At 35.7% G+C, this 14,294-nt stretch overlaps 1 protein-coding gene across 1 annotated transcript in view; it reads right to left on the reverse strand.

The window, feature by feature from the left end:
- Positions 1 to 249: 249 nt before the first annotated feature.
- ABCB5 (ATP binding cassette subfamily B member 5) overlaps positions 250 to 14,294 on the reverse strand; it is an 87,598-nt gene continuing 73,553 nt past the window's right edge. Inside the window, exons 23-27 of the mRNA XM_010967185.3 lie at positions 13,195 to 13,351; positions 10,236 to 10,433; positions 8,226 to 8,432; positions 2,989 to 3,135; positions 250 to 1,475 (exon numbers count right to left, since the gene is read on the reverse strand). Coding sequence (XP_010965487.2) covers positions 1,278 to 1,475; positions 2,989 to 3,135; positions 8,226 to 8,432; positions 10,236 to 10,433; positions 13,195 to 13,351 — 907 coding nt within the window. The 3' untranslated portion in view covers positions 250 to 1,277. The remainder of the gene's footprint in view (positions 1,476 to 2,988; positions 3,136 to 8,225; positions 8,433 to 10,235; positions 10,434 to 13,194; positions 13,352 to 14,294) is intronic.

A 14,294-nucleotide genomic window follows, 5' to 3' on the forward strand; every position in this document is an offset into this window, starting at 1 on the left:
ATTTGCTAATCTAGGAGACATTACAAATTGGAGCCTGAGCTTGTCCTACTCTGAGGATTTAAGCATATCCATACTGTAATGCCCTATCCCTCCTGCCCACCCGACTCTGGAAAGAGAAACCACAAAAAGCTCTACAACCACACAGAGCAAAAGGGCCACAAGGCTTCCAGTGTCAATGCTTTTAAATGATACATCTGTTTCTCAATCCAACCCTATTTTTATTCTGCATTTTTAAAAAAGTGGCTTAATATGCAAATGGTTTTTCACAAGATTTCAGATTATTGGCAGAGTAAACTTTAGAGAGACTGGTTCTAAGTGTTACTGTAAATGGAAGAAGACACAATTAGGAATAGAGATAAAAATCACTGGGTGAAATTACATATTGAAGTAAATGGAAAATATGACTCAGTTTACCAATATTGTTATTTACACAGAATTTTTAAATCATACACATATTAAAGTACATATAAAATTTAAACAAGTTACTTGATTTAATAATAATAAAGACATTTAAAGTTTTTTACGCATAATAAAATAGCTCTTATTTTAAGTAAATTAAGTATTCATACACAGGTAAGTCTGTGATTTATTCTGCCAAACCCAAAGCTCGGAATAATGATATCTTCAGAATGGATCATGTGAAGCATTTCCACTTACTGAAGTGGAAGATAACTACCTAATTCTGCCAGAAATTTTACATTGTAATTCTCTCCATCCCCCTGACAAAGGCATATAATGGGATTTTGGGAAATAGTGGATATTTATTAAAAGAAGCATTGACAGAGATAAAATGAGAGAAAGTCCTATGGTCTGGAGAAAAGGACTAGCTCAAAATACTCTAATATGTGCTACAAAATTCGGGAAGTTCCAAATTAAAATCATTCTTCCTGCAATGTCACAGACCCAACTACAACTTACTCCCTCTTTGCTTAAAATCTTCCAACTTAATTAACTGGGCACTATATTCCCAATGTTATAGCAGAAGTTGATAGGAAAAGAGAGTGACTTTGCAGCAAACTGCTTTATAAGCAAATATGCTTTTTTATAAAGTGAGGGACATAGGCATTATCTCACTTAAATGAGTTTAGCAAGTTTTTGTTTCCTTTTAAAAATCTGAGGGGAAGATGGTGTGTAAACAGAACATGTCCGTACACGAATAGCATGATTCTAAGTATTGATACATGCAATAAAAGAGATCAAAGCCTGCCAAATAATTACTAAGTACTCTTTCTTTGCATTATACAAAGATCAAAATATGTGCTAAATCTTCAACAGCATCACTGCACTGACTGTGCATTTACTAATTTAAAATACATATCTCGATTTCTCAGGAGCTCTTGATGAGTTCCCTGTTCCTTTATTTTTCCATTGTGCAGAACCACTATCAAATCTGCATTCTGTATTGTGGAGAGTCTGTGAGCCACCACTAGGCATGTCCTCCCCTTACTGGCCTTATCAAGGGTGTGCTGAACCACCTGGAAAAGAGAAGGACCTGTGATTGCCAGCTTGGGTTAGATGCTAATAATCTTGCCCAAGTCAAATTGGTTAAGGTAATCTAGTAACTTTCATTGTGTCTATGCTATGCTCCAAGGAAACTACCTTACTTTGTGAAATACCCTACTCAACAGAAATCTAGAAAAAGTAATTATAGACACATTACATGAGGCTTTTAATTGGAAAAGATTTTGTGACAATTAATAAAAATTAGATGGTTGTGTGTAAGTTAGGGTTCCAGAGTCAAAGCCAGAAAGTAGTATTTCCATACCTAAATGAAATTGTCTAATTTACTTATTTCATTCCTTCTCATAGTTGTTTTTTTGTTTTTGTTATGTTTTTTTGTAGATTTTAGTTGTAAAACTGTCCTGGCTAAAACACCATCTCAGCTACAATGAGGATATAATGTTGTATATGTGAAATGAGACTGGAAGGTGAAAACCAACATTTGTTGACTATATAAAATATTCCAATGATAGATATCTCATTAATAACTTGCAATAACCCTGTAAAGGGTATTTTCATTTTTCTGATGAGTAAACCAATATTTGAAAAGTGCAGGTCACTTGATGCAGGTCACACTGCTAGTTACTGATGAATCCAGGATTATAGCCCAGATATGTCTAATTCCAAAAGTCCTGTTGTTCCTTTCATAACACACTGTCTCTTTGGAAATCAAGAATGAGAACCATTTATAAATGGCAGTCATGTGGTGATTAATCACATGGGCTCGTAGGTCAGACACCCTCTAGGAGAATTTAAGGAAGTGACTTAAATTTTTTAAGTCTTAGTGTGCTAATCTGTAAAATGAGCATGATAATAAAATAAGCTAATTCATCAAGCTGTTGTAAAGATTGAGATAATAGCATATAATTAGCCATTGATAAATATTAAAGATTATGATTCACTCAACCAAGGTTCATTTAACAAATAAGAACTTACTATATACAAGAAACAACCAGGGGACAAGGACATAGCAAAATTAAACATCTGGAGGAGCTTGCAGTGTAACTCTATTGTTACATGTCTTTTTGCTCCCTCCCTTCCTTCTTAAACCAAGCTATGATTGTCTATAGAAGGTAGAGTAAATAGCAGGCCCCAACAATGCAGTGGAGATCAGTCTTTTATACATGTGGATTGCCTTATTATTTTATTTGGCATCATTAGGATAATAATAAAGTAGGGAAGTAATTTTCCTTGGGCTTTTTTCTCAAGTGGAGAAATGTTTCCAGAATTGGATCCCTTTTGATAATGAGATCAATTCAAGTGAGAAAACTTTTCTAAAACATGAGATGCCCTGTGTCCCAACTCCTTCCCACCTCCCCACCAGCTTCTAACATTTTTTTTAAAGGCCAAAGCTTAATTAGAACTGGTGACTCAAGGACTACAGTTCTCTCCAGGTCTTATATTCCCCCAAACTGACCTTGGTCTCTTCCATGATACTCTACTCTCATATTTCACATTATATTCTGAGATGAAAGAAGAGGATATTACCTTTTCACTCTCATTGTCAAGGGCTGAAGTGGCCTCATCCAACAATAAAATTTTTGGTTTTCGGAGAAGAGCCCTTGCAATAGCTAGTCTTTGTTTCTGGCCACCAGAAAGCTGTGTTCCTTTCAGTCCAACTTGCGTGTTGTATTTCTGTTACAGGAACATGCAATTAAGAAAGCAAGGCTTGGTTATTTAAATTAGCATGGCAATTGTGGGCGAGAGCCATCTAAATATTTCAAATTTTGCTACTCTTGAAAATTTGTGTCCCAACAAGTACTGAAATCTATTTTTAGGCTTTGTTGCAAATAAATGCTAAACCAGCAGTAAACACTACCATCTCATTTACATATCTAATTTGATCACAAACAACAGACCTTTGCCATTTTGCTTCTACAAAGGAATTGTTCAAATTAAGGCATAAAAAATATTGGCAAAAAAGGTTCCCAGTAAACACAAATCTTTTCCCATTAAGTTAAATTATCTTCTATTTTCAGGTCAAAATGATTTAATGTATCATTTTGAAGGAAACTATTGGCTTTCTTCACTTTGGCTCTTGCTAAACACCTAGGGGCACATCTCTGCAAGACGCCAGGATGCTGTTCTCAGTGACATAGGTATCTTCCTGACAGTAAATTAGGCTGGTATCTTGAGACAGCCCGTTCACCTTTTCAGGCCATGAAAGTGACATTTAGCACTTCACAGTGTTTCCACACTCTCCTACTAACTAATGACCCCGTCTTCAGTATTACCCTACATGGAAGGGTAAAGGAAATTTCTCACATATCCTGAAGCCATTGTAGTCTGCTAAATCACAGTAGATCAGTTCAGTTGGTGCAAGCAGGCTCCCACTTGCTTTCTAGATTGTCCCATTGACTATGCTTCCCTCCAAAGTTCCACACTGCTTTCTAGTAGCCCTTGCTAGTTGTCTACATTGGTACTCAGACAAGAATATGTGGATGGACAAGCTCTGCTGGGAAAGCAAGTCCAAGTGCAAAACTTTCTAAGGGTGGGTCATACAGAAGCAAAGAGAAGATGCAGCACACGATTAATATGCTGTTCCTCTGTCTTAGTACCCTGGAGAAGCCTGAATCAGCTGACACCTCCACACCTGACTGCCTTCAGGAGGTACCATTTCAGCAGAGTGGATTTCAAGACAGCCTGTGATATAACCTTATAACAAATGTGCCTACTTCATCTCAAAGTTCATTTTTCAATTTAAAATGCACAGTTGCTTACTTTATATGAAACAATGAGTGTCTGAATTACTAACACGCAGTAAAAGCATCTTTTCTGAAGTGAATGCTCTACAAAGAAAACGGACTTTAGCTATTTCCTCTGCAATTTTATCTGGACTGCTGGGTCTGGCTAGGTCTCTTCCTCCTGAGATGCAATTCATTAAAATTGAAATCATAAGGCTACAGAATATCAGATGAAACTATGTAATTCATTTCTATACACCGCAAAGTTCCCATCTAAATTAGAGAATTTAATCTTACGCCAAAAATTGAGAGAGGATTGGATGCGAATGATAATGGGCTTGTAGCTCTTTCTGCCAGTTCAGCTTAAATTGTACACAGATTCCTCTAGTATAGCTGAAGAAGATACAATATTGGCTTGGAAATCATTTTGCATTTTTTCGCCTTCTCTGACTTGCAGGAAGATGTAAGTCTCAAGAATGAATGAATACAAATTTAATTCAGATATTTTTGCCCATCATTAAGCAGAACAGATTAAAAATATGAATATACACATTGTCTCAATAGCAACCTAAAAACATTTTCAGATACTTAAATGGAAGGCTTTGGTTTTTTTGTGTGTTTGTTTTTAATGAAGAACTATAGAATTTTATTCTTTCCTATTTAAACTGAGAATCTAAATAAATTTTCTAGCAAACATTGGGTTTGTGAATGCCCTGGAATCAGCTGTTTTATGAGACACTCAAGGGGCAATGGCTGTTCAATGTGAATCTGGGGCTAAAAGCCAGTTAGATCCTGGAGGGAACATCAGAGAGTCTAATCCTAAACCAACTGCATTTTGGAGAGTCCCTGCAGGCTTGGGAAAGGAGTTTCAGAGTGGTTCCAGTGGTCGAAGTCCTACTCAGGGAGCCGTGATGTGGCTTGACTGAGAGCTGCCACTGAGTGAAATTGTGGGGACTAGGAGACACCTACACCTGATATGTTTCTCAGAGGATCATCAAGACCAGGGCAGTATTGCTCCTCTCCCAGGCCAATATTTCCAAATGCCTGCAGGTTATCTCCATGGCATATACCATAGATGTGTTACCCCTGGCAAGCTCCAAGTTGACTCCTTGCTATTCAAGATCACTCTCCTGGTTTGAGTCAGGTCCATAATCCTTTACCTGAAACTCTTAGAGCTACATTTGTTTATAATTCCATGTTTTTTCACTTTAGAAGAAAATATACTATAAATTGTATATACTATATAATATATATATATATTTAACAAGTAATATATATTATTTAACACCCCCAGAAAAGGCTGGGGAAACAATCAGTAACCAAATATGTGAATATTTATATAGAAATATTTGATAACTCATCCTAAGTAGGATTAATAAAGACCACATATAGACTTACAGCATTTTGGCCACCAAACAAATTTGCCCCAAACGTACAGTCTTTGTGCATGACTGGAAGAGGAGGGCATGATGTTTAAGAACTTTTGGAAACTGGAACTGGGGGAAAGAAAATGTGGACCTTCATTCTCTCACTCAGACTGTTGTAAGGTACCAGGACTTTCATGCAGTCTCTGCCATTGCCGCAGTGGCCACAGAACCTCTTAGATGAGCAAACCAAAGGCTGTGCTTCAGCAGCAATTTTTTCCTTTAAGAATTTGATCATGTCATTTCTCTGCCTAAAAATGTCTAGTGGTTTCCTATTTCCAATTATACAGAGTCCAAACTTAGCCTGGCATATCAGGACCTTCACGTTTAGTCCCTGCTCATATTTTGTTTGGCCCCTTCTCAATTCCCCAGTTTATGCTTTATACTCAGGATTTTAAATTTATTCCCCCACAAACACCCAAAACTCTTTTCCATGTATGTGTTTCTACATGAACTTATTCTGCCTCCTAAGCATGGATTTATCCCTTGTCTTCCTAGTAAACTCCTACTCATTCTTCAAAACCCAGTTCAAAGCAACATCCTCTTTGTGATTTTCTCTGGGCTCCTGGAGTCTTTGTCACTTCTTCCTCTGTACTCTCATCACATGCTCTATGTGTTTTTATTCCAGTAGGCTGCCATCATGTAATTTCTTGCTCACTTTCAACAGACAATGTGGAACTAAGTCCTGACAATCCCACTTTTATGATATCTTTTAAAGCCTTTTCCTTGTTTTATTTCACCTTATAATTATTAATTCAAGCCTTCATAACTTAACCCTGGAAATAGCTCCTAAGTGATCTTTCAAATGCCCTGTCTCTTCTTCACTCCAAACAGTCATTTACATTGCTGCTAGACTACTAGTTCCACTGTCCTGTACCAAAATGACATTTTTGGCATCAGCTTTCTTTATGTTTCTACATATTTTGGGGCAAACAGTGATATGAAGGTAAACTAAAGTTAAATTTAAAAACATTTAAAAAAAGCTATTCTTTCTTTTGGAAATAACATCATCTTGATCTCAAAGTTTGTTGTAAAAAGCACATTATCTCTGCAATATATAATTTTGAGTATATCTGAGAATTACAATGAAAATAATGAAAGATAACACAGAATTTAAGAATAAAAGTCAAATGGTACAAATATAAAATGGATAGCATTTTACCATATATGTCAGGGTTATGTGGGTAATAATCTGACCGTGAATCAATAGTGCAATGAGTGCCTTGGTAAAAAATGGAAAGACATAAGGTCACAATATTTATAAAAAATATGTTAATCCTTCTATTATACTTAGTACTGAAGAACCTTACAGGAGTAAGGGAAATTGTGTTAATGGCTCATTTCTAGTTACAGGAACCAATTAGTGTGGACAGGAGATGGTGACGCAAGATCTAGTAGTGTAAAAAGAGTATGGTGACCATTATTCTCCCCCAAGGAACGGGACACTAAATTAGCTGTTTAATATAATAGTTATTAAACTTTGGCATTTCCTTTTAAAGTGAGCTAGAATACCACATTATGAAAATTTGTTTCCAATCTAAAGTACGTATCTATATTTTTATTTTATTTGTGTGTGCATATAGATATAATCAGATATTGCAAGAACTTTAAGTTGCAATCACAATTAGTGTCTCTGTGTATTACTTCTGGATTTGTAACAGTGCTTGCTATGCTAAAGTTATCTCTATAGTTTGCCAAGATTTTTAACTTTTCTGAGATTTTGTGTCATCTGTCACAGCCAATACAGAGAGATGACCAAAATGGCAGGCAAGGACCTAACACTTTAGTGGGGACAGGAGGCCCTAAAATAGTCAATAAACACCAGTGTAATTTTAGACTGTGATAAGTGCCCTGACGACTATGTGATAGGCAATAGGGGTGGTGAGGACTTTTTAAAATAAGGTAGCCAGGGAAGGCCTCTGCAAAGGTGACATTTGAAAGAGCTTGAAAATTAAGAAGTTGACTTTTCAAAGAGTCAGAGGAAGGGAGGTCCCAGCTGAAGAAACAACAAGTATAAATGTCCTGAGGTAGGAAAGAACTTGGCACGTTCATAACACAGAAAGGGCCAGTGTGGCTGAAGCAGAGTAAACACATGATGAGCAAGGAGCTGGACCAGCAAGCAGGGCCAGATCACAGAAGGTCTTGCCAGACATATAAGGAGTTTTGACTTCATTCTAAGTGCAAAGGGATGCCATTAGGAGGTTTTAAGCAGGGACAAGTAGGTTTTAATTTATGTTTTTAAAAGATCCTTCCAGTTGCTTTAAGAAAGAAGAATTAAAATGGGACATTACTGGAAGCAGGAAGACAGATTAAGAGGCTACAGGCATGGTCCAGGGAGGGATAATGGTTGTGTAGACATGAGTAGAGTATAAATGGATAGAAGGTGAAAAATCAAAATATGAAAATTAATTCAGTGAATATTAATACAGTTCAGTCTTGGCAAAAATAGTCACACAGAACTCTCAAATTTTTCTTTTCACATCTAACTTTACATTAGATGCTGGCAATAACTAAATTGAATAATCCAAGGAACACATAAGAACCACCACTTAGGCCCAGTAAAATATTTGGGCTTATTTAGGATTCTTGTAGTTCAAGATTTCAGACATTTTCTTACCTCGGGGAGACCCTCAATAAATGAATGGATATTTGCTGCACTTGCTACTTCCTTTATCTCATCCAATGACACAACACGGCTGTTATCACCATAGGCGATGTTCTCAGCAATGCTACAGTTGAAAAGCACAGGCTCTTGAGAAACGATTGCTATTTGGGAACGGAGCCATTGTACATTCAATTCCTTTGCATCCACACCATCAAACAGCTGCCAAAAGCAGAATGGAGAATGGTATGTGAAGATCCAGCAACTGTATCATGTCATGGTTCACTGTATTCAAACATACACAAATCATAACAAAGTTAGGAATTCAAGCTGTTTCACAGTACAATGTTACCCAAGGAAGGCTCATAAATCATAAGTTGTATAGAAGCAGACGGCATGTAACTGACGAAAGTGCAGAGTCCTAAACTTACTTGACATTTCTAGGAATGGCCATATATTCTAGAGACCTGCCCAGAGTCTAAAGTCTGGTGCTTTGTACTGAAGTCAGATGAAAAATGACCAACCTCCACTGTAACAGGATCTCACTTTATTAAAGCCCTGGGGAAGAGTAGATGTAAATAGTAGTCCACATGTAGAAATATGTCGTTTTGTACAAAGCCATGTTTATTCACAGGGACATATAACAAAATTCAACTGACATTTGATGAACACACCTACTATGTGATGGGGACCCTTCAGGCACTGGGGAAACAGTAATAAATAAGACAAAGCTTTTGTCCTCCTGCAGCTTATATTCTAGTGAAAAGGCAGGCAATAAGCTCACTAATAAACAGTAAGTTCAGAAAAAGAAAGTGTCATGAAGGCAGAATAATGGGATAGAGTGACTGAGGATGTGGTGAGGATTTGGGAAGGAGGTGGGTGGATGCATTATTTTTTACACTATTACCTAAGGAAGTAGCATTTAGACTGAGATGTGAATGATGAGAAGGCACTGGCAGAGAAGTTAGAGTAAGAACATTCTAGAGAAAGGAATAGCAAGAACCAACACCCATCAGTGTGTTTAAAGAACATAAAGAAGCCAATGAGACTGACACACAGTGTATAATGAGGTAGGATTGATAGGAGAAGAGTTGAAGAGAGAGGCAGGGGCCAGATCATGAAGGACCTTGATCTAACAGTATGGACTCCAGTTTATTCTAACTGCTGTTGGAGAGTTTGAAGGAGGGAGTGTGCTATGCTATGTGTAAATAAATAGTTTTGGTACTCATTAGTTCATTGTTTTCACTAGTAACAAGAGAGCCATTTTGGAGTGTTCCATTTTGCATAGTCTTTGAGATTCCACAATGGGGAAATGGCTATAAATTGCAGCAGAAGGATGACTAATATGACAGTCTTTGACTTTTATGGACTTACAGTTTTTCGTGGGGGTAGGAGGAGGCAGAATCCGAAGTTGTCTTTGTGTATTTGTAATGTCGTGGTGGTTGCAGGGAAACAATAATTGAAATCTTGAATATTAGATAGATTAAGAAAAGTGCCAGGTGACAAAAACAGTCTTTGGAATGCAAAGGAGGGAGAGGTTGCATTTTTTTTTTGAGATCAGGATGCAGAACTAATGCAGCTGATTCAGAGAAGCTCTAATCATGCATAAAGTTTTAAAAGTTGGGTTGAGGGAGTGGAGATGGCCAGAGTGAATAGCAGGAAGCCTGTACCAGGGAGGCAGAGAAACTATCTCTGTCTTAAACCAGAACAGAGTAATGAAAGAGCCCAGAAGTGAACATTAGAACCATCTTCCAACACCTGTATTCTAAAATAATTCTATGGCTTCTAAGATCAAAATTTCTGCTAATAGTTGAATAATGTTTGGATCTTTGTTCTTAGCCTCAAAGTCCTATTCATCATTTCTGTTACTGGTTTGCTTGTCCTCTTAGTTAAGGGATAAAGTTTTTTTTTTTAACTAATGCATCATTTGCCTTCTCCAAATCAGTGATGATGCTTAAGCACAAGGGAATGTTTAAGAATAGCCCTACTAACCCCCAGACAAATTGTATTTAAATTCAGCCTTACCACTTGTCCTTTCACTGGGTCATAAAATCTCTGTAGAAGTTGGACAGAAGTGCTTTTCCCACAGCCACTGCTCCCAACAAATGCTACTGTCTTCCCTTTCTCAATACAAAGGGATAAGCTGCGAAGGATGAGGACATCTGGGCGACATGGATAGAAGAAAGAGACTTCGCGGAACTCTATATTCCCTTCACATATGTCCTGTGAAAGTTGACAGTGTTTAGAAGGATGACTTAGAAAAGTTGTGACAAATTATAGCACACTGGCTGAGTGCTTTCTAAAAATTGTGCATATTTCTACAACCAATTTAATTTTAAACATCGTATTTCTCTTTGTAGAGTTGATGACTGCACATTGGTTTCTGTCACTTTTGTTGAGATTTTTATATCTGTACTTCTTGTTGTCTTCACTACTGGACTTCATCAACTTCCTAAAAACACTTGTATCCTTTGGCTTCAGTACCAGTCACAATCCGATTTGCAGATGAACTGTTTGACCAGCTGCTCTAAATAAATGTATCTTTAAAAAATTAGTTTGTGCTTTATAGACATTTATTGCTTAATTCAGAATAGCTGGGGTCCTCATAAACTTTATGCATAAATGTTATTTTTGTAAGTTGGACCATGTTTTACAGTTACCATACATTCTATTTTTTACGACTTTTTGTATGTATATTTTTATTGAAGTATATAGTCAGTTCACAATTTTGTGTCAATTTCTGGTGGACAGCACAATGCTTCAGTCATATATGAATATACATATATTCGTTTTCACATTCTTTTTCACCATGTTACTACAAGATGTAGAACATACTTCCCTGTGCTATACAGCATGAACTTGTATGTTTATCTATTCTATATATTATCAGTTAGTATCAAGAATTCAGATTTATCTTTGTTTTTAACTGATCATTATTTGTCAGTGACACTTGCCTGAAAGTTCATTTTTCTTTCTATGCGTCAATCTATTTAGTGGTTGATAATTTGTAAACAAATACTTATATATACCAAGGATGTTTATAAAAGACTTTCCAGAACTATCACTAAATGATGATTAATTTTCCCTTTATATATTTGGTTCATAAGATTTTAGGTTCTTATGACCTTCATGTTTGCCCTCAATCAACTGTAGTTTAAGGTTTAAGAGTCATGCTCAGCACATTCTGAGCCCAGTGTATAGGTAGGAGGCAGGGGTAGATAGAGGGGAGGAGCACCAAAAAATGTCTGTCGATGAGATTATTCTGTTGTCAAAAGAAAGAAATGTTAACATGTGGTTAATTAAGGGTTCTAGAATTAGAGAAAAATATCTGGAAGGATATATGCCAAAATATTGTTTAGCAGTAGTTTATTTTTAGCTTATCAATGCTTTCTGTGTTACCTACTACAACACCTGAATGTTATTAGTGAAAAAAGTTTTTTAAAAAAACCCAGAATACTGCAGAGTAATGGAGAGTACAGTTATTTCTGTGTATGCTCTTGTGCCTTTTGGAAAGGCATAGAGAGATGTTCTACACTTCTAGACTTTAATATACTTAGAAATTTATTCTTACTATTTTAAACATTTTATTATGGAAATTTCAAACATCTGTAAAAGTAGAGAGAATAATGTAATGGACTACTACATACCTATTTCCCAGCTTCAATAGTTACCGATATTTACCAGTTTTGTTTTGCAAGATTTTAATTTTTTAAAGCACAGGAAATGATATTTAGAAGTATTTGTACATTAAACAAAATGAAGGTTAAATAACTTAATTTAACTTAACTTTATAGTCTTTGTAAGGAACATTTCCACTTTCTATGCCTTGTATACACTTCTATGAGGACATTTATCAGTGAGATGCTCAATCCCTCTATTGAAATGCTTAGAAAGAAATAAGCAGTAATATTATTATATATCTAAACCCTAAGGTTAAAAAAAAGTTTCCTACATACTTTACCTTCCAAAAGACAAGAATGAGGGTTTTAAGAGATTTTTTTATGGGGAAGGCAGATTTATTAATTTATGAAAAAAAAATTTTTTAATAGAGGAACTCAGGATTGAACCCAGGACCTTGTACATGCTAAGCGCACACTCCCCCAACAAAAGACAAGTATGAAATCTTATTTTGACTATGATGTATCTTAGAGTATTCTACTTTGAGATTTCAAGATGTTTTTATTTCTGTCACTAACAACTGGCATTCCTTTTAATAATTATGTAATTCTAGTGCTAATGTACTATTTTAAGCTGCTATAGATAAAAATCTTCTATTAAAATTCTAGAGGGGAATACTTTTAAATAGAAATTTTCTTTTAGGTATATACCTAATAGCTATTCCTTTAAATTTAAAATGTCTTGAAAGGTCTTAAAATTAAATATATATTAAATTTATAAGACTACTATTGAGAGGCTTATTTTGAAACCGTACAATCTCCCTATTATTTCTCTTTTGATATTCACAGTCTTTTAGAGTTTGTGACTAAATATGTGTTTTAATATTTAATAATTTAATAAATATAGTTCCCTTTTCCCTCTTCTGTTTGCAGATATATTTCCCATGAAACATGGGATCTGAGGCAGCAGGGCATTATTTACTTTGCTTATATTATCAGAGGAAAAAAGTGAATAAATCCTAATGTAAATCTTCATCCAAGACTAAAACTTTTGCTATCTAAATAAAATTAAATATATAAATCAATCCTTTGTTCATGAACATTCTCACGGCATCAGGCAAATAAACTAGAAGTGTATATTTTTAATATAAAATATGTACATTTTAGTAGTAGAGGTGAACATTTGATTGATTAAGACCCTCCTTTCTCCCTTTGTAGCTGTAACAATTATTTATATAAGCTTTTAATTCTTTATAGCACTATCTTTTGCAGTTATCAAATAATGCCTTCAGTTAAGTCTCTATTTAGAGAGCTTGCATATGAACAACTAATAATAAGTGGACATTTAAAATCATAGTTGTGCTTACTGGTTTTTTCCCTTCTTGACTATAGCTGTCTATAGATGGTTTCTTTTCCAACAAAGCAAACAGATGTGCAGCCCCAGATTTGGCTCTCGAATATTCAGGTGCCAAAACAAGTGTTTCTCCAGTGGCCATAGCTCCATATGCAATTGCAGTAAAAACTCTGCCAAAAGATAAAGCATTCAAATCTCAATTAGGCCCATTTTCAAACAAGAGCTCTGCAAGTAAAAGAAAAAGCAGGCACAGGTATATAATCTTTTGGCTCAGACAACACCACTAATGCTGAAGGCTCCCAAATGATACCTCTTTTGTAATTTGTAATTGTTTACCACACAGTGATCTTTCCTTGCTCTGTACACCAAAATAAACTTTGGAGCTCAGGTAATCTTGAAAAATTCTCTTTCAATTAGAAACACAGATCAAAGGCCTAACTGGTGAATATAAAACCTCTTTGCCTCCTTGATATAAGGCTCATTTGCTTGGGGATTTGACAGAGAATTCAACTAACAATAGGAAGAATGAGTCTCCAGTAGTAAGATCTGAATTTACACAGTAGATACGAATGTTTTTTTTCTTCTCTTTTTGCATACAATGTAATTAGAACAAATAATTGATGCCAGATGATTAGTTATCTGCCTGGAGTGCTACATGATTTAAAGAGAATAAAGCATGGAGATTGGACTTTGTTCAGGTCCTCAAAACAAAATCTGACTATAATACACCTTAGCAAGACTGGAAGAAGAGCTTTGATCTTTTCAGTCTGCTTTAGATTATTACCTCAGTTTCAAAATATGTTAATAATAAAATGGTAAGTATGCAAGCGATGTTTGGAAGCACACAGAATAGTCACAGAAATGTGGCATATCACGTGGCCATGGTTAAATATTTTTCTCTCATTTTCTTTTTCATTTTAGACATGAAAACATATTACTGGAATGAAAAATAATGCATCTCAGTGGCAGAGGTAAAGGTAAAATTCAGCTGAGACTGGACAAGTTTCACTGACAGTATTTAAACATTGGGCAGTAAAAGGACATTATAGAACCCAAGTGCTTGTTTGCTGTGCTGGATTATAGCAAGGTTAAACATTCTGGTCTCCTTGTGAA

Source organism: Camelus bactrianus, chromosome 7, assembly GCF_048773025.1.
Source record: "Camelus bactrianus isolate YW-2024 breed Bactrian camel chromosome 7, ASM4877302v1, whole genome shotgun sequence".
Taxonomy (NCBI): domain Eukaryota; kingdom Metazoa; phylum Chordata; class Mammalia; order Artiodactyla; family Camelidae; genus Camelus; species Camelus bactrianus.